The sequence below is a fragment of the Lipophrys pholis genome (genome assembly GCF_963383615.2).
Source record: "Lipophrys pholis genome assembly, chromosome: 20".
Classification (NCBI taxonomy): Eukaryota; Metazoa; Chordata; class Actinopteri; order Blenniiformes; family Blenniidae; genus Lipophrys; species Lipophrys pholis.
In genome coordinates, this window is record NC_137648.1 from 8,775,187 (window position 1) to 8,797,479 (window position 22,293).

Here is a 22,293-nt window from a genome sequence, read left to right on the forward strand (position 1 = left end):
TTATAGGTGACGCAATTCGTGGGAAAGTGGTTACAAGTAAAGAAGAAATTCTTGACGTCATGTCAATGAGTTTGCTCATGTTGAACGGGATGGGGAAATTGCAATTCAGCATCCATTATGGTTTGTTTTGGAGGAGCAAGATTGCTGTCAGCTGGTTGGATCATGTTTTCAGAAATGAGATTAACTTAGTGGTGTAAAAAAGCATAAAGCAAAACTTGAAAAGATTCATGCTATTTGAACAAAGGTTTTCCTCAGTAGTTGCTTCTCAGCTGTAGAGCCAGTTCTTAGCAGGCGGCAGCAGCAGCAGCAGCAGCAGCAGAAGCAGCTACGGTCCACTGCATGAAGGTGAATAAGGATAGCATCTCCTATTGACACCCAAAGCCTCCACATCGACCGGACTTTGACAGACAGGCCCGGAAGTCTTGACTTCTTCCTATCTACCTCACGCGGAGACCCAGGAAGCCAATAAAGCTGGTCTAAATTTAAACTTCAGAACCAACTGGGAGATAGGATAGATTGCCGAGGCAAGGTTTCTCCGGTCACAAAAGAAACAAAGCCAACCAAAAAAAGAAGAAGGGAAAAAAAAAAAGAAAAAAAAAAAAGAATCCCACACCCTGGCTTGTGTCTTCAGTCCTAAACACAGAGAAGAGGGAGGTGTTTTGATGGGGCTGACAACACTGACACACTTACGAAGAAGCTGATTTGTTGTGACTCAAATGCAACCGCTTCCTTGGTTGTGAACTGTGTCTGCTACTGTCATCTGAGAGTGTGCCACTGCCTGTGATGAGTCCCCGGCAGTCACTGCCATTGGTTCCTCTCAGATCATTTAGCCACGAAGAGGGAGTGAACGTCAGACTTTGAGAGGAATATGATGAAGTTAGTTCACAGACCCAATCCCATCATCCTACAACTGTACAGAGGAAGAACAAGACAAATTCATAGTTCTACTTAAATATTATTTGAAATTACACCAAATTTGCAGAAGGTTGCACAGTGGTGTGGCAGTTACAACTATTGCATTAAAGAGGGCCCCTCGATCAAAAGTCTGCAGCTTTTCTTTGTCTAAAAACGTGCATTTCAGGCGACTCTGTAACTCTAAATTGCCTGTATGTGGGACCTCTCCAGGGCACCTTCATCTTTAGCTCGGCATGGTGCTGAATTGGATGGCGTGTTGTGAAAGATGGTTGGATAATATAATATAAGGGAAACACATTCCAGGTCCAACAGCATAGGTGAAGCAATAAGGGTTATTGCGAATGCTTAACCAAAATCCCCAAACAAACATCTATTTTAAATCACAATGTACTGGCTGAAGGCTGTAAAGTGGTATAGTGGTTCTTGTGTGGCACTCTTGCCTCACTTTGCCTCATATTGACAAAGTCCCCAGTTGAAGTTATGGTTGACTTTGCGGGCCTTTCTTTGTGGAATTAGCATTTTGTCATTGTACACACATTGGATTTCTCCAGGTACTCCCTATACAGACGCAAAACTGCATTTTAAGCTAATTACTGACTACAAGTTGCCCTCGGGTGTGAATGTGCGTGTGTGAGACTGTCTGTCTTTCTGTGTTTGATGGACAGGTGAATTATCCACAATGTACCCGATCTTCAGCCATAATCAGATGGGAAGGGCTCCAATGCCCCACAACCCCGAGTTGGATAAAGTGGTATATTAAATGGAAGGACAAATGAAGTGGCAGAATTATGTCTGTGCCGAGCTAATGCCTAAACGACTGTGCTTTATTTATGACAGAAATCACTTAAACCACAAATCTAATTGAATTACTAAGCAATTTTGAAACAGTGTTGAGTGCTGAGGTATCGTGCCGGCAGGGTGCTCTACAAGGCAAATGAAGATAGACTTTAAAATATGATTGTGCTGGCATGGTAGCAATCAGAATATGGATTTTGATGCAAAAGAACGATCGTGAACCGGGCAGAGCCTCACATGGCACGGAACTGCTCTGCAAGCAGCAGGGGAAAGCCAGACAGAGAAGGGCAAAAACAGGATGAGTTGGGGAGGAAAAAAAGGGAGGGGAGGATAGAATTTCACAGTGTGTCTGTGTGAGCTGACTATTTATAAAAGTCAGAGCTCAACATACAAAACAGTGTGACTTGCGGTGTGTTTAAGTCACTTGTTAATCAGCTTACATACCACACACAGACCCACACACTCCATCTCGAAGCTGTGCTTCCTAATATCTCGCTCTCTGCAGCACATTCAGCAATGTGCCAGGATGTCAGTAGGAGCAGTCACGGACACATATACTTCAGCTTCATGTATATTGCATTGCACTCGACAATATTAGTAATTTGTTTGCAGAGAAGAGTTCTCGGCTTGCTGCCTTGAATCTTCCCTACATTTGACTTGGAAAAAAGTTAGGAAAAATATTATTCTCTTATATTCTTCTTCGTTTTTTTTTTTTTTTTTTACCACCATTCTCTAGTGGGCTGCTGCAAACATCTGAAGGCTTTGCAAACTGAGACACGAAACCCAGTGCTGGCTCAGTGACTGTCATTGTTGTGATCTTCAGGCTTCATTTCTCCTGAGAGAGCCAGGGGCCTACGGGGATGCATGTGTGAGCATGAGTGAGTGCGCATGAGAAGGAGGCCCGTCCCACTGAGGAACAGCGGGGTCAGAAGTCAAACTGCATGAGGAGGCCCCTCTGAGTTTATCTCATTACACTGTGTGAATGTACGCAGGTGCACCGTGTGGTTTTGTGTGCCTGTTTGCATCTATGTCTGCGTGCGTGTGAGTAAAACGCTGCACCTGCACTTTATTTCTGGAACTGTCCAATCTCTTGTACGAGCGTGTGCATGTCTTACTTATCTTGACACTAGGGTGGTGTTACAAAGAGGGCAGAGAGAGATTAAAACTATTTTATCCGTGTTGTAATACACAGCACAGATACCCAAATAGTTCATATCAATATGATGAACGAGTACAAATCACATACAACACTGCAAAGTACGAAGGGGACAAAAGATCACAAGTAAAGGAGAGACACAATATGGGGAAAGAGCAAAACTAAATGTGAGTGGAAGAAAGGCAAGAAAGAGGGATCGATTGTCACATAAAGATCAGAAAATACACTCAGTCACCAGCACTCCTTCTCCACCAAAACAGCGAGATACAAAGCAAGAGTCAACCTCAGTCTCCCAAGGTACAATATGTAATAATGTACCCCCTGGAGGTAATTGCTGCACCTCTTGATACCACTGGGTGGCTTTTCATGGGAAAATACGGTCCACATCTGATCCAGGATATTAAACATAAATGTAAGTTCAGTTTTTTGTGATAGCAGTAGGCAATATCAGGGATGGATGTAGTGAGAAAACAAAAGATGTTTATTGAGTATGATATAATTTATGTGATGCAATTCAGCACTTTAACATCTTAGATTATGGTTAGATATTATATGAAATTAACAAAATATCTATTTCCAATTATTTTACGCTTTAATATATGATGTGCTTGGCTTGCTAATTTAAATGTAGGCTACATGTTCATTATTTTGCAATGTTCCCTTTTATCAACAACAAAATGGAAACCAATTTAAAAAGATAGAATGTAGATGAAATAACAATTTAGATCTCAAGCATAGTTCACTCTTTTATGTAGGTTTGTTGAATCTTTTTGTCATTGTTGAATGGCCATGAAAGAAAATCCAGCTTTTTCAATTTAATATCAATTTATAAAGAAAAATAAATCCTAAACGCACAAAATTGAAAATTAAATTGGATGTTTGCACAATAAGTGTACAAACAAGTACAAAGTGCCAGGGGGTATAAGTCGCCACACAGGGCACCGCCCCTCAGCCAAGCAGTTGTGCCCCTAAATGTACAATGATCTACTGCTGACATTGTACCACAGTTTGCCTATTGAATGCAAGCCATAGCTACAGGTAGGTCTTAGTTAACCAACTGAGATATTGAGTATGACCTGTTGAATTTCATTACGGTCACAGATAGTAAGCGGCAGCTTCAAAGCCAGTGACACATGCGCACAGTTCTTGCACAGAGACACGTAATGCTGTGCTCATCAATAATACCTGTCCTGAGGCTGGAAAAACAATGTCAAATAACTGCAGCTGAATACTGAGATTACAGGTAAGTTTACTTTTTTTTTGCGTATAAGTGTTCAGCAAAGCTGAAAAAATTACAGTATATCTGCAAAGTTAAGCGGTGTTGTGTAAGTATTCTCTTCTCTGGTAGGTTATTAAATTTTTAATGAAAGCCGCATTGCTAAAAACATTTCAGGGAAAACAAAAAAAATACAACTATATTAACTCATGTGTGTATGTGAGGTTGTGTCAGTGTTAAAAATTAGTCTGTACATTGGTTCGCCTACACATATTTGAGAGTGTGTTTGCACGAGTACATGTGTGAAAATGTTCATCTTCCTGCACTGCTTGACTGCTCATGGCTTCAAGGTCCAAATGAGATTGATTAGCAATCGTAAAACCAGCACAACTGCTGGTCTGGACTTAAGAAGCTTAAGGTTTTTGTGATTGCAGAAAATGACCAACACAAGAAGAAAAATACCATCAATCTCATGCTGGAACACAACTTATCCATCTAACTATGAAAACAAGAGGACATGTGACAAAGCACCATGACACATCCTGTTCAAAAACATTGTGCTGCCGCCTCTGCATTCTTTTTTTTTTTTAATACAGTCATGCCTTTAAGTCCTATTAGTCTATTGAGGAGATTGAATATTAAATATCATTCAGGAAGGGAATGTTAAGTTGTTTGGCATCCAGAGGAGGTCAAGAAGAACAGCATTGACTTTTGCAAAGTGAAAAGTAACCTTTCCCGGCTGCATCCATTTAGTAAATATTTGAATCTATAAAATTCTCAAAAAGCAAAGTCACTCAATTCAAACCGCTACAGAGACTGGTGAATGCCAAATAGTACTAGAATATGCAGTTGGTGTGTATGTAGGACTGCCCATGTTTCTCTGGAAATTGTGTGTGAGAGTCCTTTATGTGTGTGTAGTTTTGTGAGTCATTGCTTTGTACTGGAAAATTTAATGTTTTGGATTTACCAAATCAGCATAATTAAAATGACTCAGTACAGTAATCAGTCACACAGTAGTCTACCAATGTGTCTAAATAGGAAGTATAACCCCAATTAGATGAACAAGAGAAACAAACAAGAAAAAACAAATACATTTTTTTCTTATACTGGGTGGATAAAAAAAAGAAATACTTTCCCACAAAAATACCTGAGTCATTGAGTCAGTATGTAATACATGGAGCTGTTTTTGTATTTCCACATGTCAGATTGTATTCATAAATAATCATGGGAATTATGTGTACACACACAGAGATACCACTTTAACCCCTCCTGAGGCCATAGACACAGAGTGAGACTTAAAAAATAGCTGATATTTATCGTTCAGACATGAAGCAAAAGTCAGTCATGGGCAGTTTACCTGTGACCAGCTCTCTGATTTCCACATCACCAGTCTTCCTCAGCAGGCGGACCAAGGCAGGAATCCCCCCGCAGTTCTTCAGGGTCACTTTGTTTTCGTCGTTGGCCTTGCCGTACACCAGGTTCCTCAAAGCACCGCAGGCGCTGCGGTGAACCTCGCTCATCCTGTGGTCCAGCAGGTCGACCAGCAGCTGGATGCCTCCCTGTCTGCGAATCTGAAACCCACGGACACCAAGTCAGTGAAGATCGCTTGTTCTTCCGTTTAAATGCACAATATGCGGTCAACAAAAACTGTCATCCTCAATAGGTAATCAGCGTCACACAGCCATATTGATGCGCACTCATGCACAAACACTTCAAAAACTCTCTATTATCCTCCAACAGAAATAAACATCATTAGTGCTATTAGAAACCATGGTCATGGTCAATAGTTTGTTGTCTGCATTGTATGAGTGAATATGCTGTACGGTGTGTGTGTGTGTGTGTGTGTGTGTGTGTGTGTGTGTGTGTGTGTGTGTGTGTGTGTGTGTGTGTGTGTGTGTGTGTCTAGTATCTGTCAGTCCTGCCAATCAGATTAACAACCCAATGTGGGCTAATTAAACAAAGTCTGACACAGCTAATGACTGGCTTTTACAAAAATGACGCTTAATTACACTGATGAGAGAAGGAAAAGAGCTCACAATCTCACCAAAGTACAGTACTTTCGTGCCTCTCTTGTGTGTGTGTGCATGTCTGTGCATGTGTGTGTTGCTCTTTCTCGCATGCTGCTTCAGGAAGGTTGAACATTTAAAAGACTTATCACTACAACAGCTTTTGTATCTATAAAGGAAATGACTATCTTTAAACACGTCAAGCATTTACAACATAGTTGTAAATCCCCGCGTAGAACGATCAATCCCGTCATTAATTTGAAACTGTGAAATAAAATGTTGATATACAGCTGCATATTATAAACAATACAGATAAGGACGTTGTGAATTTAAAAATAAACGTTTAGTTTAGCCATGCAGGATCAGAGGTTACTATTTGCAGCAACAGTTTTTCTACAAGACAAATTAAAGATAAAACTCTCAAAGCAAATCCATACAATATTGTTCAGTACATAAACTGTACATGGTAACATTTCTATCTGCCATCAAGGATAATGATAAACTATACTTAAATGACTCAGTGATCGGCATTCATCAGGAACCAGACCTCTGAATCATCAAGTTTATCGCCTATCTCTTAGCATCTCAAACATCCATCCATCTTTCATACCACTTTATCCTTTCAGCAGCCTGCCTCTGCTTACTATGGGCAGAGGAAAGCAGAAAATAACACACGCTTGCACCAGTGGTGAAGCTCAAGTCACTAATAAGCCTGAAGCTCATGTTTGTGGGCTGTAGGAGCCAACCAGACACAAATCAAAGGAGCTATGATGGTGAAAACAAAGAATATGCACAAAATCTTTGATATTGATCTAATTTTGGGGTTTTTAACAAATAAATAAAAGCAAATATTTATGTCATTACATAAAACAAAAATGTTTGCATGACTGCCAATAAGTTAGGATTGTCTAAATGACAGTGATTAAGAATAATCTGCTGCCCCAAAAATGCAGCCACAAAAGTCTATAAATTGTGATTATTTGTTGTGGTCACATAGCCGAATGTGACCAGACCAGACCAGACTTGACTGTACGCGTGTTATGAGTGCATTGCAATGTGTACTGAGTAAATATACACAAGGACACAAAAACATGCACACAGTGAGTGAAAAAACCCAAAAAACAAAAGAACAAGCCAATCAGTGTAGATTTATAACCTGATTCTGGGGGAGGATGAGGCAGTCAGGACTACTAGCCCAGGGGAGATCATAATGACGTTATTCTTGCACTACACATAACATCATCAGGTAATGTAACTACTAGTGTGTGGTACTGTCTGTGAGACAACTACAGTACTACAACAGGCAAACTCACTCTGTCATGGAACTCCATTTTTCACAGCATGTTGTATTATATAAACTTTAACACACAGATGAGCTGACAGAGAAAGAAAAGTCCCCTGAACCGACCGCTACAGCTTTTCTGTGGTCTATTTTAACACTTGCTGTTCAGTCATGTGTGTAATCCTCACACTTTTGACATGGGTGCGTGAAAAAAAAGAAGAAAAAAAGGTTTTGCAGGTGAAAAGTGGAAAATAAGTCCCATCCTTCACATTTGGGAGGCAGAGCGGGTGGACGAAGGTGAAAGGATAGAACATTAAGGGGATAGAAAAGGAGAAATGAATGTGGGTGTTTTATGGCACAGTAGGAGTTTATGAAGCAAAATGGCTTGGCTTATCCATTCAATTAAAATGGATTAAGGGATTGAAAAAGTAGGGAACTGACCTTACTTGATTGGCCACACAATTTCCTCAACACAATTTATCATCCAGTACCTCTGCTCTTCACCTCCTCCCATTGGCTCCCCTGGCCTTCTCCCGAGCTGATCTCTGCACCTCTCTCCCCTCAACCGCTTTATGTTTATGTCACAGTTAATCTGTTATTCCATGAAAGCCATAGTCCTATTACTCTGTATTGCTTTTGAGTTACCTACAAGGCTTGCCAATACCTCTGCGCCTATTCCTCTATTCCATGTAAAGAAGATTAGAAGCGCGGATTGATTTGTCTTTGTCTCCCGTTGTTCCGCGGTGGCCACGGCTATTGGTAACCCATAGTGACAGTATTGCCGTGGTAACAGTTAACAGCGGTGACAGCTGGGATTGTGGGAATCAGAGGTGCTGCCGGTGTTATGCCGAGATCTGCATGACTGTTGAGAATTGCAACTCCCTCACGGTGCAGGCGGCACACACCACAGAGCTCCTGCATGTAAATATACTAAACTTTAATGTTGAGAGGTTAACTGAAACAGGTCGAACTGAAGCGCGTGCCACACGACTTGACTCTAAAATGTTGGTAATTATTGAAACTGGGAGGATCCACTTTTTTGGCAAGTGTTTCGATCTGCTGATATTTGTATCCAGCCAAGATTGTTGCATAAATCAAATCTACTCCGGTGAACTCCAATGGATAATCAACCCAATTAAGTATGTGCAGCACACTTTGGTTCTCAAGTGTGAAATGCAAATAGATGAAATAGAAGGGTACATTTTTGGCAGCTTGCAAAAAGGGATGCAGACCTTGACAACTCCAGATACTGGCAAAAATACATCCCCTCCTTTTTATGTGACAGACACGTTGGGATTAGAATATGGTACCGACACACTTTATTTAACTGTCGTGAATCTCCTCAGTATAAAATTGATACATATGATTGAACAGTCATAATAAATATGAAATATCTTTCACTACATACGTATTGAACAGTCTTTCAGAATTTGGCGTAACACCAGTGTAAAAGCTGGCAGTGGGGCACACGGGTGACGCATACCTGGGACGGTGACATGGGAATCTCAACAAGTCTGCTTGAGTCTCCGCATATGAAACATAAACACTAATCAGCAGCGCTTCGCTTAGCGGATTTGCCGTTTGCGTATGTGCAAGAAGATGTGTCACGGCTTCAACCTTCTGTGCATGCGTGTGCGCGCGCACACACACGCACACCTTTGTTTTTAACTCTTAGCCTGAGGCTAACTGCATTTTGGAGCCTTTCAACCTTTGGCTAATTGAGTTCTTGGCCCAGGGCTAACACTTTTCTCCTGAGTACTCTAAACTGGGCTGAACAAGGCATTAACCTGTGGCCACTTAATATTGTGCAGAGGCAAGGACATGGCTAATTCTCTGAGTTGTCAACAGCAACATGATCCGCTGTGAAAAAACTCATACTATATACTCAACGGCTGTTTTACTGCGTTGTCTCAAGCTTGTATGAACGCAAACTCTACTTCCCTTTACTGCAGATGCTAGGGCCTCCTTAACAATCTCCAGCAAAGTGGAGTATGTGTGTACTAGCAGTCATGAAATCATTTCACAGGCAATGATAAGTGTTTATTGATGAATTTGGAACAAGAGTTGTGGATAGTTTATGATAAGCCCTTCACACTGCAATAAAATGGAATCCTCTAGATCCCCTGAATACCTCTGAGAAAGCTTTCCGACACCATCTTTAATCTCTGAATTGCCAAAATATCACAAAGATTGGTTCACACAATCATCATACACATAAACAATTAAATAATTAAACAATCACAAAATTGAAGAAATGGGCAGTTTTCCAATCTGTTCTATAATGTAGATGTTGTCTTGCAATGTTATTTCTTTCATCTTTGCAAGTCAGAACGTGACAACTTAAGACGAGTTGAAGCCTAAGGCCTCCCTGATGTCCACGCAAGACTGTCACCGACCCCGGGTTGGCAACCAGTGTTCGAGGCCACTGAGCCAACGACGTTTTCTAATCATTAGACGATTCGAAAAAATTGTATGATTTCTATGATTGGTGGTTTTCTTTCCACAAAACAAAACAGGTAAAAATGAAATTTTTCGACTATGAGTCACCTGCTCTGTTGCTACAAACACAACACGATTTGCAAAGAGGAAACAACTTCAACACTCTCAAAATTGTTCAAAGTAATCAGATAAGTTTGCACTTAGTAAAGAAGGATAAAAACCCACACCCACAACAGGATTTTTGGGTTTCTCACCTTTCATACCGATGTCTGCTGAACAGTTAATTTACAGGGTTTTTTTTGCAAAGTTCATGGCTTGAAAATGTAAAACTAGATTCCCCCATAGGCTCTCTCTGAAGAAAAAAACAACCAAAAAAAAACAAAAAGTGAGACTATGCTTTAATTCTAACGAGAGCTATAAAATCTGATCCACTATAATTCAAGCGGTAATGCTGTAATGAATCTCGAGCATCATAAAACAAAAAGTGAGATGCAGAAATGAAGGAAACTGATATTAAAACAGTGAGGGAGAAGTGTACAGTGATGAATCGCCTCAAACAGATATGTTTAACAAAGAGAAGGGTGGAGAGAGGTGGGAGCCTTGGGAAGAGGAATGACACAGAGTCAGGAGGGCACGGCCCTCCCCCTTCAACCGGTCTGTCGGATAAATGGATATCGACATGGCTGCTACCGAAAATGAATTACTGATGTAACTGAACTTATGTTTGACAATCGGTGTGTGTGTGTGTGTGTGTGTGTGTGTGTGTGTGTGTGTACGCACATACACACATGTGTATATGAGCTATGCATGACGCTGAAGATGAATTTGCCAAGCTGTCTCTGTGGACTCGGCTGTTAGCAGACCTCCATCTGCCGTGCCTCACAAACACGAGCGGGCACGTGGACGAGTATCCATTTTCACAAGCTTTTTCTCTACATCTCATGCGACTGAAGCATATGTGAAAGCAAAAAACACAAGTGTGAGCACATGACCTTATATTAACATCATCTCGGTATGACACATCACATTCAACACACACACACCCTCACGCCTCACCTGTTCGCACTCATCCACCTTCTTGACACCTCCCAGAACGGCAGAAAGCTTTTTGTTTCATGATCCAAGATAATAATGAGTAATAGTTCTTTTTTTCCTTTTTCATTTTTTTTTTTACTTCACATCACCTTCGCTCGCTTTCAATGCCTGTCCTTTTGTCCACTTGTCTTTCTCTCTCCAGCTCTTTCTGTTCTGTTCCGTCTCCCTCTCTTTCCCCCTACAGAGCATCTCTTTAGCAATGAATAGCAGCCCTGCTGTGGCTGTATTTGGCTGGACAATATGTGCCGTGCCATCTGTGTCTGTCTGGTCGACTAAAAATAAGAGAAAAAGTCTTTTGATCAATGCTCATAACAAATAGTTGTTATCTCCTCTCATAATCTGTGTTAATGAGAAGGCCCTTCTCATATACAGACTCAGTCTCGCAGCTCTTTTTGTGCCAATGAAAGAATCATCATTTGGTTAAATGGGTTTAATCTTATTATTCAATACTTGTTTTATTGGATGGCTTAAAATAGTTCTATGAATTTCAACCACCCGTTTTTGAAAGCAATAAACCACTTAAATATGAGATTTACATTTTCGTTTTCAGAACAACAATCTGAAACTTGTGGAGACAACAGAAGGGGCGGTTCTTTGAGTGACAGTGGGGATCAGACAAAGGAGCAAAGTAAAAAAAAATAAAAACTTTAGAACTTCACATTTTGATGGAAAAATATACATAATAAATGAAATGATCTTATCTTTTGAAATCACTGAATGTCCAGGATTCAATCGGAATTTAGTACATTTTGACATTAATTTGATGGGGTTTTTTTGGTCATGTCTGCTGGTGAAGTAGCTTCAATCACTTCAATGCCGGCCAGATAAATTTCAATTGAGCAGAAAGAGGGATGCAGAGAACAGAGGAGGGCTTCTACGCCCCCCCCTCCCCATCTTCTCTAAGAAATCACACCCTGGCACTACATCACAGGATATTATCAGATATTATAATTCTGGGAAGGCGTGTGACATGAACAAAGACTCAGGGTTACTATTATCAAGTAATATCTCAGTTTCCTGCCACATTTATAAAATTACCATAATTTTGCTTGATTTAGTCATGATTACTATTTTATAAAAGTAGCTGTCAAGTTTTTTGAATAAAGGTACATCTGATTTTGAAATGGGAGACACTGATTAGTACATGAAACCAATCTCAAAGCACCACCGTTTCTGTGCGTTTAATGAAGACATTTTCTCAATAACTGCCATGAAACTATGACAAGAAGGAACAGTGAACCAGTAGGATGGAAGCATAGTGAGATTCACTAAAGCAAAGGTGTCAAACACTCAGGGGATACATACAACACAACTTGATTAACTGAGCCGGAGCAATAAATGATGGAATAATAACTGTTAAATGTACAAAAAATGCAAGCAGATCATGTTCTTACAAAATCTTACAAGAACAAATTGAAATTTTGTTAAGAAATTCTACTTGCCACAGTGATTTTCTTCAGCTTAATGTGGGAATGTATCTCAACTCAGATCGCAGGATGTCTGCAACCTGCATGCTTTCATAAATGATACTAATGCTATTTTCCGAGAAAGAAGTGGGGCTCCGCGACAGATCACACTTTTATTGCCACTGACTGAGCTGGAATAAATTTGTCTGCAAATGTCTCCATCCACTTTGCATTCATGCTCAACATAAATGAGTCTCAACATACCTGCACAAAGACATCAACATCATACACTCAAGTGTTTTTTTATCTATTTAAGTCATATTGCAATTGCAATACTAATTATTACATGTTTATCATGTAAGCTTGATAATGCTTTCTGCTGTTTCGTTGTGATTTTCACTTAATTCTACCCCCAGTGGACACATTAGGAACAGCAGTTGTCCTCAGTTATTTCACACTACAAGGTCATTTCATGGCCCGGATTTTACTCTCTTGTGGGCTTGTGTTGGCCCACAGGATGAATGTTGGACACCCTTGTCCTACAGGAAAACAATTTCTATGCAGAGAACATCTTCTTAAAGCAGCCTAGGTGAAAGAAAATAATATGCATAAGCTGCCTCTATATTATATAATCTTCCATGACATCTGTTTCGCTATGAATCCCTGGGTAATATCTCTGTCACCTTAGCTGTCAATGTAATGCATATTCATCTACTGCTATTGGGGAGTTTTTAAAACAGTCAGTCCTTGAGATTAACATAAACAAACAAACACGCACACACACACACACACACACACACACACACACACACACACACACACACACACACACACACACACACACACACACACACACACACACACAGCAGCAGTTTGTCATTGAGAATCACTGGGTGAAATTTGAAATTGATACCAGGGTGCGTGTTATCACAGAAATAGTAGTGCAGGCAACACATATTTTCACATGATGAAACTAAATGACTGTAAATATGGTGAAGAAGATGCCTCGCTGGATAAATACCTCATTGCTCCAAATGGAAAAAATTTTTTTTTTGCTCTGACAACATTCAAACTGACATATTTGAATATAAAAAGGGCTAATTAAAGACACAATTAAGCATTAAATGTGTAGATCAGACTAAATACAGTACTGAAGTTAAACACACTAAAAATAACACCAACTTATGTACAAACATATACGAAATAATAAGATCGTAATTTGGAAAACACTAAAGAAAAGAACCGGAAATATGACATTAAATGGAGGTCACAAGACCCTATTGGGTAATGACAATGATGTCAACTAGAGCAAAACAAGTCTGACCAAGAAAATCAATAAAAAAGTAATTTAGACCAAGCTGAAATTAAGCCATATACTGTATATTAAAAAAAAAAAAAAAAAAAAAAAAAAAAGCAAATCATTTAACTTGTACATTGAGCGTCTCGGCAACATTAGGCTGGATAAAATGGGTATAAAAGATAAATGGAGGAGTAGATTGTAACCAGCGGTTCTGTCTACATTAAAGTGTTGCGAACAGCACAAGGACAAAGCTATTGTGTTTCTTTTGGATGAAGCGAAAAATGAACCGACACTGAAATATTACAGGAATCCATCAAATGAAGAAATTACAGGCTTAGATCAGATCACTTAAGAACTGATGTATGTAGATAGATTGAAGTTAGACTAATCCCCTAATGCCTGCGGGTCTTTCATCTAAAGATTAATGCAAAATGTTTGGACTGCTCGTAGCATAGTGATTCCAGGTCTAATGCACGCTGCTGTCCTTGCATACATAAGTATGTTTTCAAGCATCTGTGAAGAAACAAACAGAAACTATTCACGTGGATATCTTCAACTCTCAAAACTGAAGTGAAAGGAAAAATGCTGCATGAACCTTGAAAATGAACCAAGATTCTTAAAAGGTTGTCTGAACAAAAGATACATTTATGATGACATTTATCTAAAGTTTAAAGATCAAGACTCGCTAATGAATCTGTAAAATGTTTATTTTGTTTAAAACCTCCTTTCAAATTAAATTTTAATTAAGACAGTGAACTAAAAAGGATCTGAGAGGAAAGCACACATGCATATTTAGATTCTCCAAATGACTCCTCATCATTATGACCGCAGTAGGAGATCACACTGAGTGTGCCATCAAATGCATATGATGAAAGTCTCTATAAGAAAAAGTCTGCTTTCCCTGCTTTCTCCCATTTCCATCCGACACTGTTCTGACCTCCACACTTTTAAATCCCTCTTAAAGCCTCACCTATTTAAGATCACTATTAATGTTCCAACTGTTTTACTTTCTTACACCTGCTTCTTATATCTGATTTTTAAACCTGCTTTTCATTCAATTTGCCTGTTTCTGTTCAAAGACCTTGTAAAGTGTCTTTGAGTAGAAAAGGGCGATACAAAATAAATGAATTAATACATTTTTGTATAACGAAGGTGCTATGTAAACACTTGAAACTCTATAAAGGTACCATCTTAATGAATAATAATGATAAAAGAAGTAAACTGAAAAAGTTTTGTGATATTCCCATCAATCAAAACAAATTAGTTACTTTCTTTTTGTTTTGCATTATCTTGCTTCTAAATCAGAACTATATTTTCAACCGAATTAATATTCTATATCCGACCTAGAGGATATCAATGATTGTTTTTTTGTTTTTATTAAAACCACTTCTCATGTCAATACATCATAATACAGCTGCTGCATTATTATCATGTAGAGTTTGCAATCGTGAACATGTACATGGAGAGTAGGCATCCATTACACATGAGCTTTTACCTAATTTGATCGGAAAGTCTTCACTTTGGTTGACTGGTGTCTCATTTTATGCAAATAGTGCTTTGAAGCCTGTTCAGCTCAGCGACAGACAATCAATCTGAGTGATGAGGACATGCCAAATCACCACTGTCAATGCGCAGTAGTTATTTTCTCCATTGCTGGACACCTCCTTTCAGGCAATAATTACATCCATTACAGAAGACCTGAACACTTAGGTTTCTTTCAAAGGAGCAGGAGGAGTGGAATCAACTGTGATGTTTTGGGAAGTGTGATTGTGTTTTGGTGTTTGTATATGTGTGGCTATGTCTGGGTGTGTGTAAGTGGGTCACTTTTGAATGAAAAAAAGACTTGTCGTCATGTTCACATGTTTAATTGGCTCTCATTCGCAGACAGTAAAAATGCATACCTCAGTTTGGTTTTCATTTTCCGTATTCTGTCTCTCCTCAAATCAATTTGATAAAGAAAAAAAATCCAATGTCCTTGCTTGCATGTTCTAGTAAACTGGTTCTGAAGCTTTGTAGGATGAGGCTTTGTACATGTGCGTGTATAAGACAGGGGGATCTACAGGTCTTGAGATGAGCGCATCTCCATCCGCATGTGCCACTGCCTTTGTTTACGAGTGGCACTAGCTTTATTAGAGGGTTTATTAGAGAGCTTCAAAGGGGCTTCCCTGCGAAATTGCTTTTGAGAGAAAAACATGCCGCTTTGGGACTAATTGAGCTTTATTGTCTCTATAGATTCAATTCAGCAGGAAGCGCAGCATGAGGATGAAGATTGCATCAAGTTTTATCATGCAAAGCCTCAGCGTGGAACTAGTTAGTTATTGTATTATTTCTCAAAAGCTTCCCTATGTGTAATTTTGACAGCAGCTTGTGGAACAGTAGTCATTTATACCGATGCACACATTTGGATTTTATTATCATAGCTACAATTATCCCCTTCTCCGCAACACTAACTTTGATCAAATAAACTGTATAGGGCATAAAAAACATACACATGCACAAACCTCAGCTTTGATCTTGTTGTCTCCGAAGCAGAGATGCTGTAGGTAGGCTGCAGCGTTGGACTGCACCGATGGGAACTGGTGCTGCAACATCTGGATCACCTCTGGCAGCTCCGGATCTCTCCACCCAAATTCTCTGCAGACAGACAGACAGGAGACACTTTGATTCCTTCAGCATGTGAACAAAGCTTCTTGCTAACAAGCAAAGCGAATACCTCAAAGCAGGCCAATAAAATCTCGGTCTCTATAATACCCTCTGCTAAACTCATTGAGCTGTTCACATTGAAGTAAACTGAGAAAAAGACAGGCAGTGAGAACAAAAGGCGACCTGAAGTAAGGACAGAGATTTAAACGTCAAAAAAATCCATCCCTGTTGTTTTTTCTACAAAAAAGAAGTCGTTTTTATTTGTAATAGCTTCACAAGCTAAACAACACAGTGGGACAGAAATGATTCAAATCACTCACCGAATGGCCAATTTGCCAAAATATTGTCATCTACATCCATCACAGGCAGAGGAAATGATAGAGCATGTAAAAATGGGTCCAGCAGGTTAAGCAGGGACCCTATGAATGATTACACCCAAATGGTGAAAAATAAAGCAGAAATAGTCTTAAGAAGGTAATATTGTACTTTAAGTGAAATTTTTCTCGTCCATCAACCTTTCTAAACTAGATGGCTCAACACATATGACAAGATATCAGGACTATCACATAGATAGAGAGTAAGGATAAAGGTTCTAAATGTATCTTAATGTGACTTCATGTCATTGCAAAAATCTTGCAGGTTTGGTAATCTGTCTGTGTGGAATTTACCATGTTCTACCTGTGCATATGTGGGGTTTTTTTCAACTGCATCCCCGTGTGGCTCTGAGTTGGATGAAGCAGTACAGAAAATGGATGGTGGTGACACACACTCGAAGAAGAAACATCGAAAAACAGGTAAAAAAGTTTGAAGAATTACACAGCACAGCACAGCTACCGCCTGGATTATGTCTGCAGCACGAGTGGTGTGAGTTATGTTCTATACTTTCAGCTATTAGAAGTTTACACTCCTATGAACACAGTGGACAAAGTGAAATAAATGTTTTGTCCCTCGGTAATACCCAGGAAATGGTCTCCTTTATTGTATTATCCCCTGCTAATAATTGTTTTGCCACGGTCCCCCAAATGAGGAAATTATGAGAGTGCAAGGAAGTGTGGGCGACTGTACACGTACACACAGGAGCAACACCATGTGTTGCCACCATCTACTGTAATATTTTCTCCACTAACCGCTCTCCGCACTGTTTCTCTCTTACTTCCCATCTTGCTCTCTTTAACAGTGCTTTCAGAAAAATGTCAACTCCCAAAGTGATCTGACGAAAACCGATGTGGACATTTTGCGGCCCCCATCGATTGTGGTGTTTGAGGATTGATTTTGTTGTTTCTGCCTTCATGCTCACAGTTCTGTGGCAAAATGCAACTCACTGTAATCCCCATCAAGCTATCATGAAAACCGCTGATTTATTTTTGCCGCCTGGGTCGGTCGGTTGGACCAAACATGAAAATGTGGTAAATACGGGACAATTGACCTGCCTGCAGTTAGAACTGATGGGGTGGAGGATTGTTGTAAATATGTGTGCATCCAAAGTTTTTACAGCAGAAAATGAAGCCTCGCCACGGTGCTCTCATCTCGGTCAGATCAAGAGAAGGCAGTCTATGAAACATCTGTGAAAAGCAGAGCATTCACGGGGAGTAAACATGGCTCTCAAAGATAAAGCAAGCTCCAGCATGGACGGCTCTTTATCTGCTGAATGATAAGTGTGCAGGACTGAACGAGGGAGGTAGAGGAGAGATAGAGAGAAGGAGAAACAGGGAGGGATTCCCAAGGCATTTAGGGGATTTAGGAGGAGAGACCCTCAAACAACGTTCCTTAAATCACACAGTCAGATACCATCGGGCAGTTTGTTTATTTATGTGTGCGTATGGGTGTGTGGCAAGATTAAGATAGGATCATGATGTGTGTTTATGTGGACACAATTGCCTCTGTGCCTGTTATGTCAGCCTGCGTGTGTGTGTGTGTGTGTGTGTGTGTGTGTGTGTGTGTGTGTGTGTGTGTGTGTGTGTGTGTGTGTGTGTGTGTGTGTCTGCATGCTTTTATATTCATCTGTGTCTACACTTTCCACTATAGCGGATGAATGTATCTGATGATGTGCATGACTGGTGTGCGTGTGTTTGCGTGCACGTGTGTGTTTGTGAGTGTGTGTGTGTGTGTGTGTGTGTGTGTCATCCATCCCCTCCAGCCTCCCAGCTCTGTCAGTGTAGTTAATAGAAAGCAGAGTGATCTGCTGATAAGATAAGCATCACGGCTCGCCATTAATTAAAAACCCCTGGTAGGAAGAGAGACAGAGTGAGAGGAGCAGAGGAAAAGAGGAAGAAAAAAAGAGGGAGCCGGTGAAACATATAGAGAGAACAAGAATGAGGAAAGAGACTTAAAGGGTAAAAACAAAAAAAAAATGGTGCATCCAGAACCGTGGGTACAACAGGCAAGAGGAGGCTGACAGGAAAATAAAAAAAGAAGACGAGGCAAAGTGGAAAACAACCCTCAGATGAGATGCCAGTCATGTCAACACAGGTGCTAATGAGAACTATAGCCCTGGTATACGCACCACTCGGCAACATGCCAATGATGTGAAACAGCAGGATGCAAACAGGGAGAGGAATACAGCCAGCAAGAGGAGGAAACTGATCAAAGAGGCAGTGCCAACTAAACTGCAGGATTCACACTAAATACTCACACAGCTTTTGAGGAATCTGTACTCCAATATGCAGCTACTTATGTGCCACAGTTTTCACGTTACCTTCTTATACCTTGTGTGGTAATAAATCCCAAACTGAATAATTTGTTGACTTGTTTTTGTTTCTGTTTTTTTTTTGTTTTTAATGGTTGTGTTTATTGCTCGATGTTGCTGATTCAAGTGGGCTGGAGAATAAATTAGGTGGCACTGCTGTGGCACAGACCTTCATGTTCCTGGTTACTTTGCCATTGCTTGAGGAGTGCGGAGGTGTGATGCAGCAAAATAGTTTTGTTGGAGGCAGCAGTCGTGGCAGGAGAGGAGTTTGACATGCTGAGAAGAATTAAAAAAAGCCAGGTGGCAGGGGGGCTGGTGGAGAAAGGGTGGAGGCAGCGACAGAGTGATATAACTGGGACAGAGAAGACTTCAGTGTGATGGTAAGGCTTTGATGCAGGCACACGCGCATGCACGCACGCACGCACATAGGAAGAAGGCAAAATGTGATAGAAGAGGGCAACACATGAAAATACAAGAACAAGGATTATCAAAGGATTTTTTTATTTTTATTTTTTTTAAACTTCTCTTCATCTGTAACTCTTTTCATGTCCAGGTCTCATGAGACAGACCTCATCACGACCACTGACAGCACACACACACACACACACACACACACACACACACACACACACACACACACACACACACACACACACACACACACACATACAGAAGAAACCACTGACAGGTGAAGTAACTAACCTTGATTGAGAGAAATATACATTGAATTAAACAGAATTTGAGTTCACTGTATCGATTGACCTGATGCATTACAGGCCTGGAAAGTGAGCAGTTCTAATTCTGTCCCACTGTGGATCTTGTTCATTGTAGTGCAGTGCTTAATAGCTTCTGAAAGAAACCTAACGAAGGGCAACCGGGAAAGTAAAAACTGAGTCACCAACAGGCCCGAGCGAGATACGCTGATGGACACGTTGAGCAGGGGCTGGCTCATGTGGCGCAAAAGACTACTGAAAAAGTTCACTGTGCCTTAGAGAAAAGTGACAGAGCATTGAAGTGTATTAAAGCTTGCCGTGTGTTTGGTGTCTGACTGTCCTACCTGCCTCGAGTCAGTAAAACAGTGATGATGTGCATGTGGGTTTCAGAACTCAAACATGGATCAAGAGAAAAAGTTGCTCTGATTCAATGCCTCACATTCTCTCATATATCATGTGGGATGGCAGAATTTGGAGGTAGTCGTCTATGTACAACCCCAATTGTATAAAGGTTGGAAGTCTCCATTAGAACCCATTGGAAAGACATTGTCGGTATAAGTTAGCTCAAATAGGTCAACAGATGAATGAGCCAAGCTTATATGGTTCTGCATTATGTTCTGCAGGGAAACCTTGGATTCTGCATTCATAGGAACCATTCATTGAACCAGTGTTCTGTGATAGCTATTACTTGTTTTGAAAAGGATAATGCACCATGCCACAAAGGAATTAGTCGATAATGGTTTGAGAAGCATAAAGAGTTAACAATCCTGAAACGGCCTCCAAATTCCCCAGATGTCAGACTGACCAAGCATGTGTGAGATGTGCAGTAGAGAAAGATCAATTTCACAAAAGCTCCACCATGTGACCTCCGGGATGTAAGGAGGAATTCTGGTTTATTTCATCCGCTCTATTTCCCATCACTGTTGTATAGAGTCAGAGAAACAATTTTCACTCTAAAAGCACATTGACAGCACATATCAGAGCACAAGTACAAAGTTCTAAATGCTTTCAAACAAGGCTATTATTCAACTTAAAAAAAAACATAGAAAAATAATTATTTCACATCTTTGTTTCTCAGTCTGATCGAACATAGGAACTAGCCACCTCAAACTGCCATAATATTTGACTGATACATCATGGCTGTTGCAATATCATGAAATAAATTAACTATTTGGTGTTTTGGATTCAGCCAGAACATACAATCACTGAAAATACACACATTTATCATATTTAACCATATGTCCAACCCGCTGCAGTAGTTTAATCTAATGCCATTCTTTATCTCTGCTACCTAACTGGGGCACGATGGTACACAGAGGTTTGAAAAGGGAATGATTCACTCCTCCAAGCCCAAATCGCATCCATCAGCAGAGCCCACAGCGCATGTGGAGTGACAGCTCCACACAGGAAGCCTGTCCCGCTGGCCCTAATCTGATTGGACAAGACCTGTCATGTCTACTAACTGATTGGAGAGTCGGGATTGGACAGAATGGCAGTGTGCATACTAAAGCAGATGCTAATTAAGACCTGAACATCAATCTTCATCAGGACGTTTAAGACAGAGGGGCAGTGGGAAAGGGAGAGTCGGACAGCACTGCGCATTTTACTGATCTTAAAAGAATTTGACTTTCCGAGAGAAGCAAGTTGTGATCTCACCAAAAAATGTCATTCTGGCAGTTCAGGCTAAAATTCCTTTCCTCGTCTTCTTTTTTTATTCTGACTGAATCCATTGGCTTTTACCCCCTAAAACTCATCTTCTGCCAAATATAGCCAATCTTTTAAAATACTTTTATATGTCATGTCAATGATTTCTGAGAATAAGTGGGAAATTGGTCTACCAAGGCCGACATTACTTTATGTGTGAAAATGATCTGGATGCATTTGAAATCCTTCACCTCCCAATACAGATTATTCATTGAGAGCACAGTTACTTTCTCACATAAGAGCCTCCATGCATCTGTTCCCAGTGTAAATGTGTCTTTTTTGTGTGTGTGCACTTGTAAAATGCTCCTCAGCCAGAGTGCATCAAAGGGGGGGGGGGGGGTTGTTCAAGAAAAAGTCTTGAACAATCTCACAGATAAACAGCAGCCAGACAACAGGATGCAGGTGGAGAGGCACTGACAGCAACTATAAATATGAAGCCAGGTGCCTTTAATTAGATGTGCCGATCTCATTAAGATGCTATCCGGAGAAAAAAAACAACCCTTCCAGACACATATTTCAAAGTTTCTGCTTGGCCACAGAGCCAGCAAAGTAGATGAAATATTAAGGCCTTACAAACATGGGCAACCAATTCTGGGTTTTTTAATACAATATATAGTGATTTAGTTAATTACTTCTTCATGTATTACTCTTCATTTGATATGCAGAATAACACACAAACTGGCTGTGAACTGCTGAAAGCACCAACCAGGAGAGCAGAGGCCTGAAAAGGAATCACTGTAAATGTAGGAATTGTGCACAAAACATGTGGTGGATATATTTACCCAAAATAATTATGGAAAAGACACACAATTGAGCCCAAGTGGCTTTAGGAACCTCTTGCATTTATCACGGAGCACTTGACAAATGACTGCACCATCAGCTGTATTGGATTTTCTTTGTAGCTTTGGCCTCTGTGGCCTTTAGCAATATTGTCGGT

At 40.3% G+C, this 22,293-nt stretch overlaps 1 protein-coding gene across 1 annotated transcript in view; it reads right to left on the reverse strand.

Moving 5' to 3' along the window:
* Positions 1-22,293, reverse strand: part of ctnnd2a (catenin (cadherin-associated protein), delta 2a) — a 144,067-nt gene that overhangs the window by 72,474 nt on the left and 49,300 nt on the right. The window contains exons 8-9 of the mRNA XM_080489850.1: positions 16,112-16,244; positions 5,440-5,653 (exon numbers count right to left, since the gene is read on the reverse strand). Coding sequence (XP_080345976.1) covers positions 5,440-5,653; positions 16,112-16,244 — 347 coding nt within the window. The remainder of the gene's footprint in view (positions 1-5,439; positions 5,654-16,111; positions 16,245-22,293) is intronic.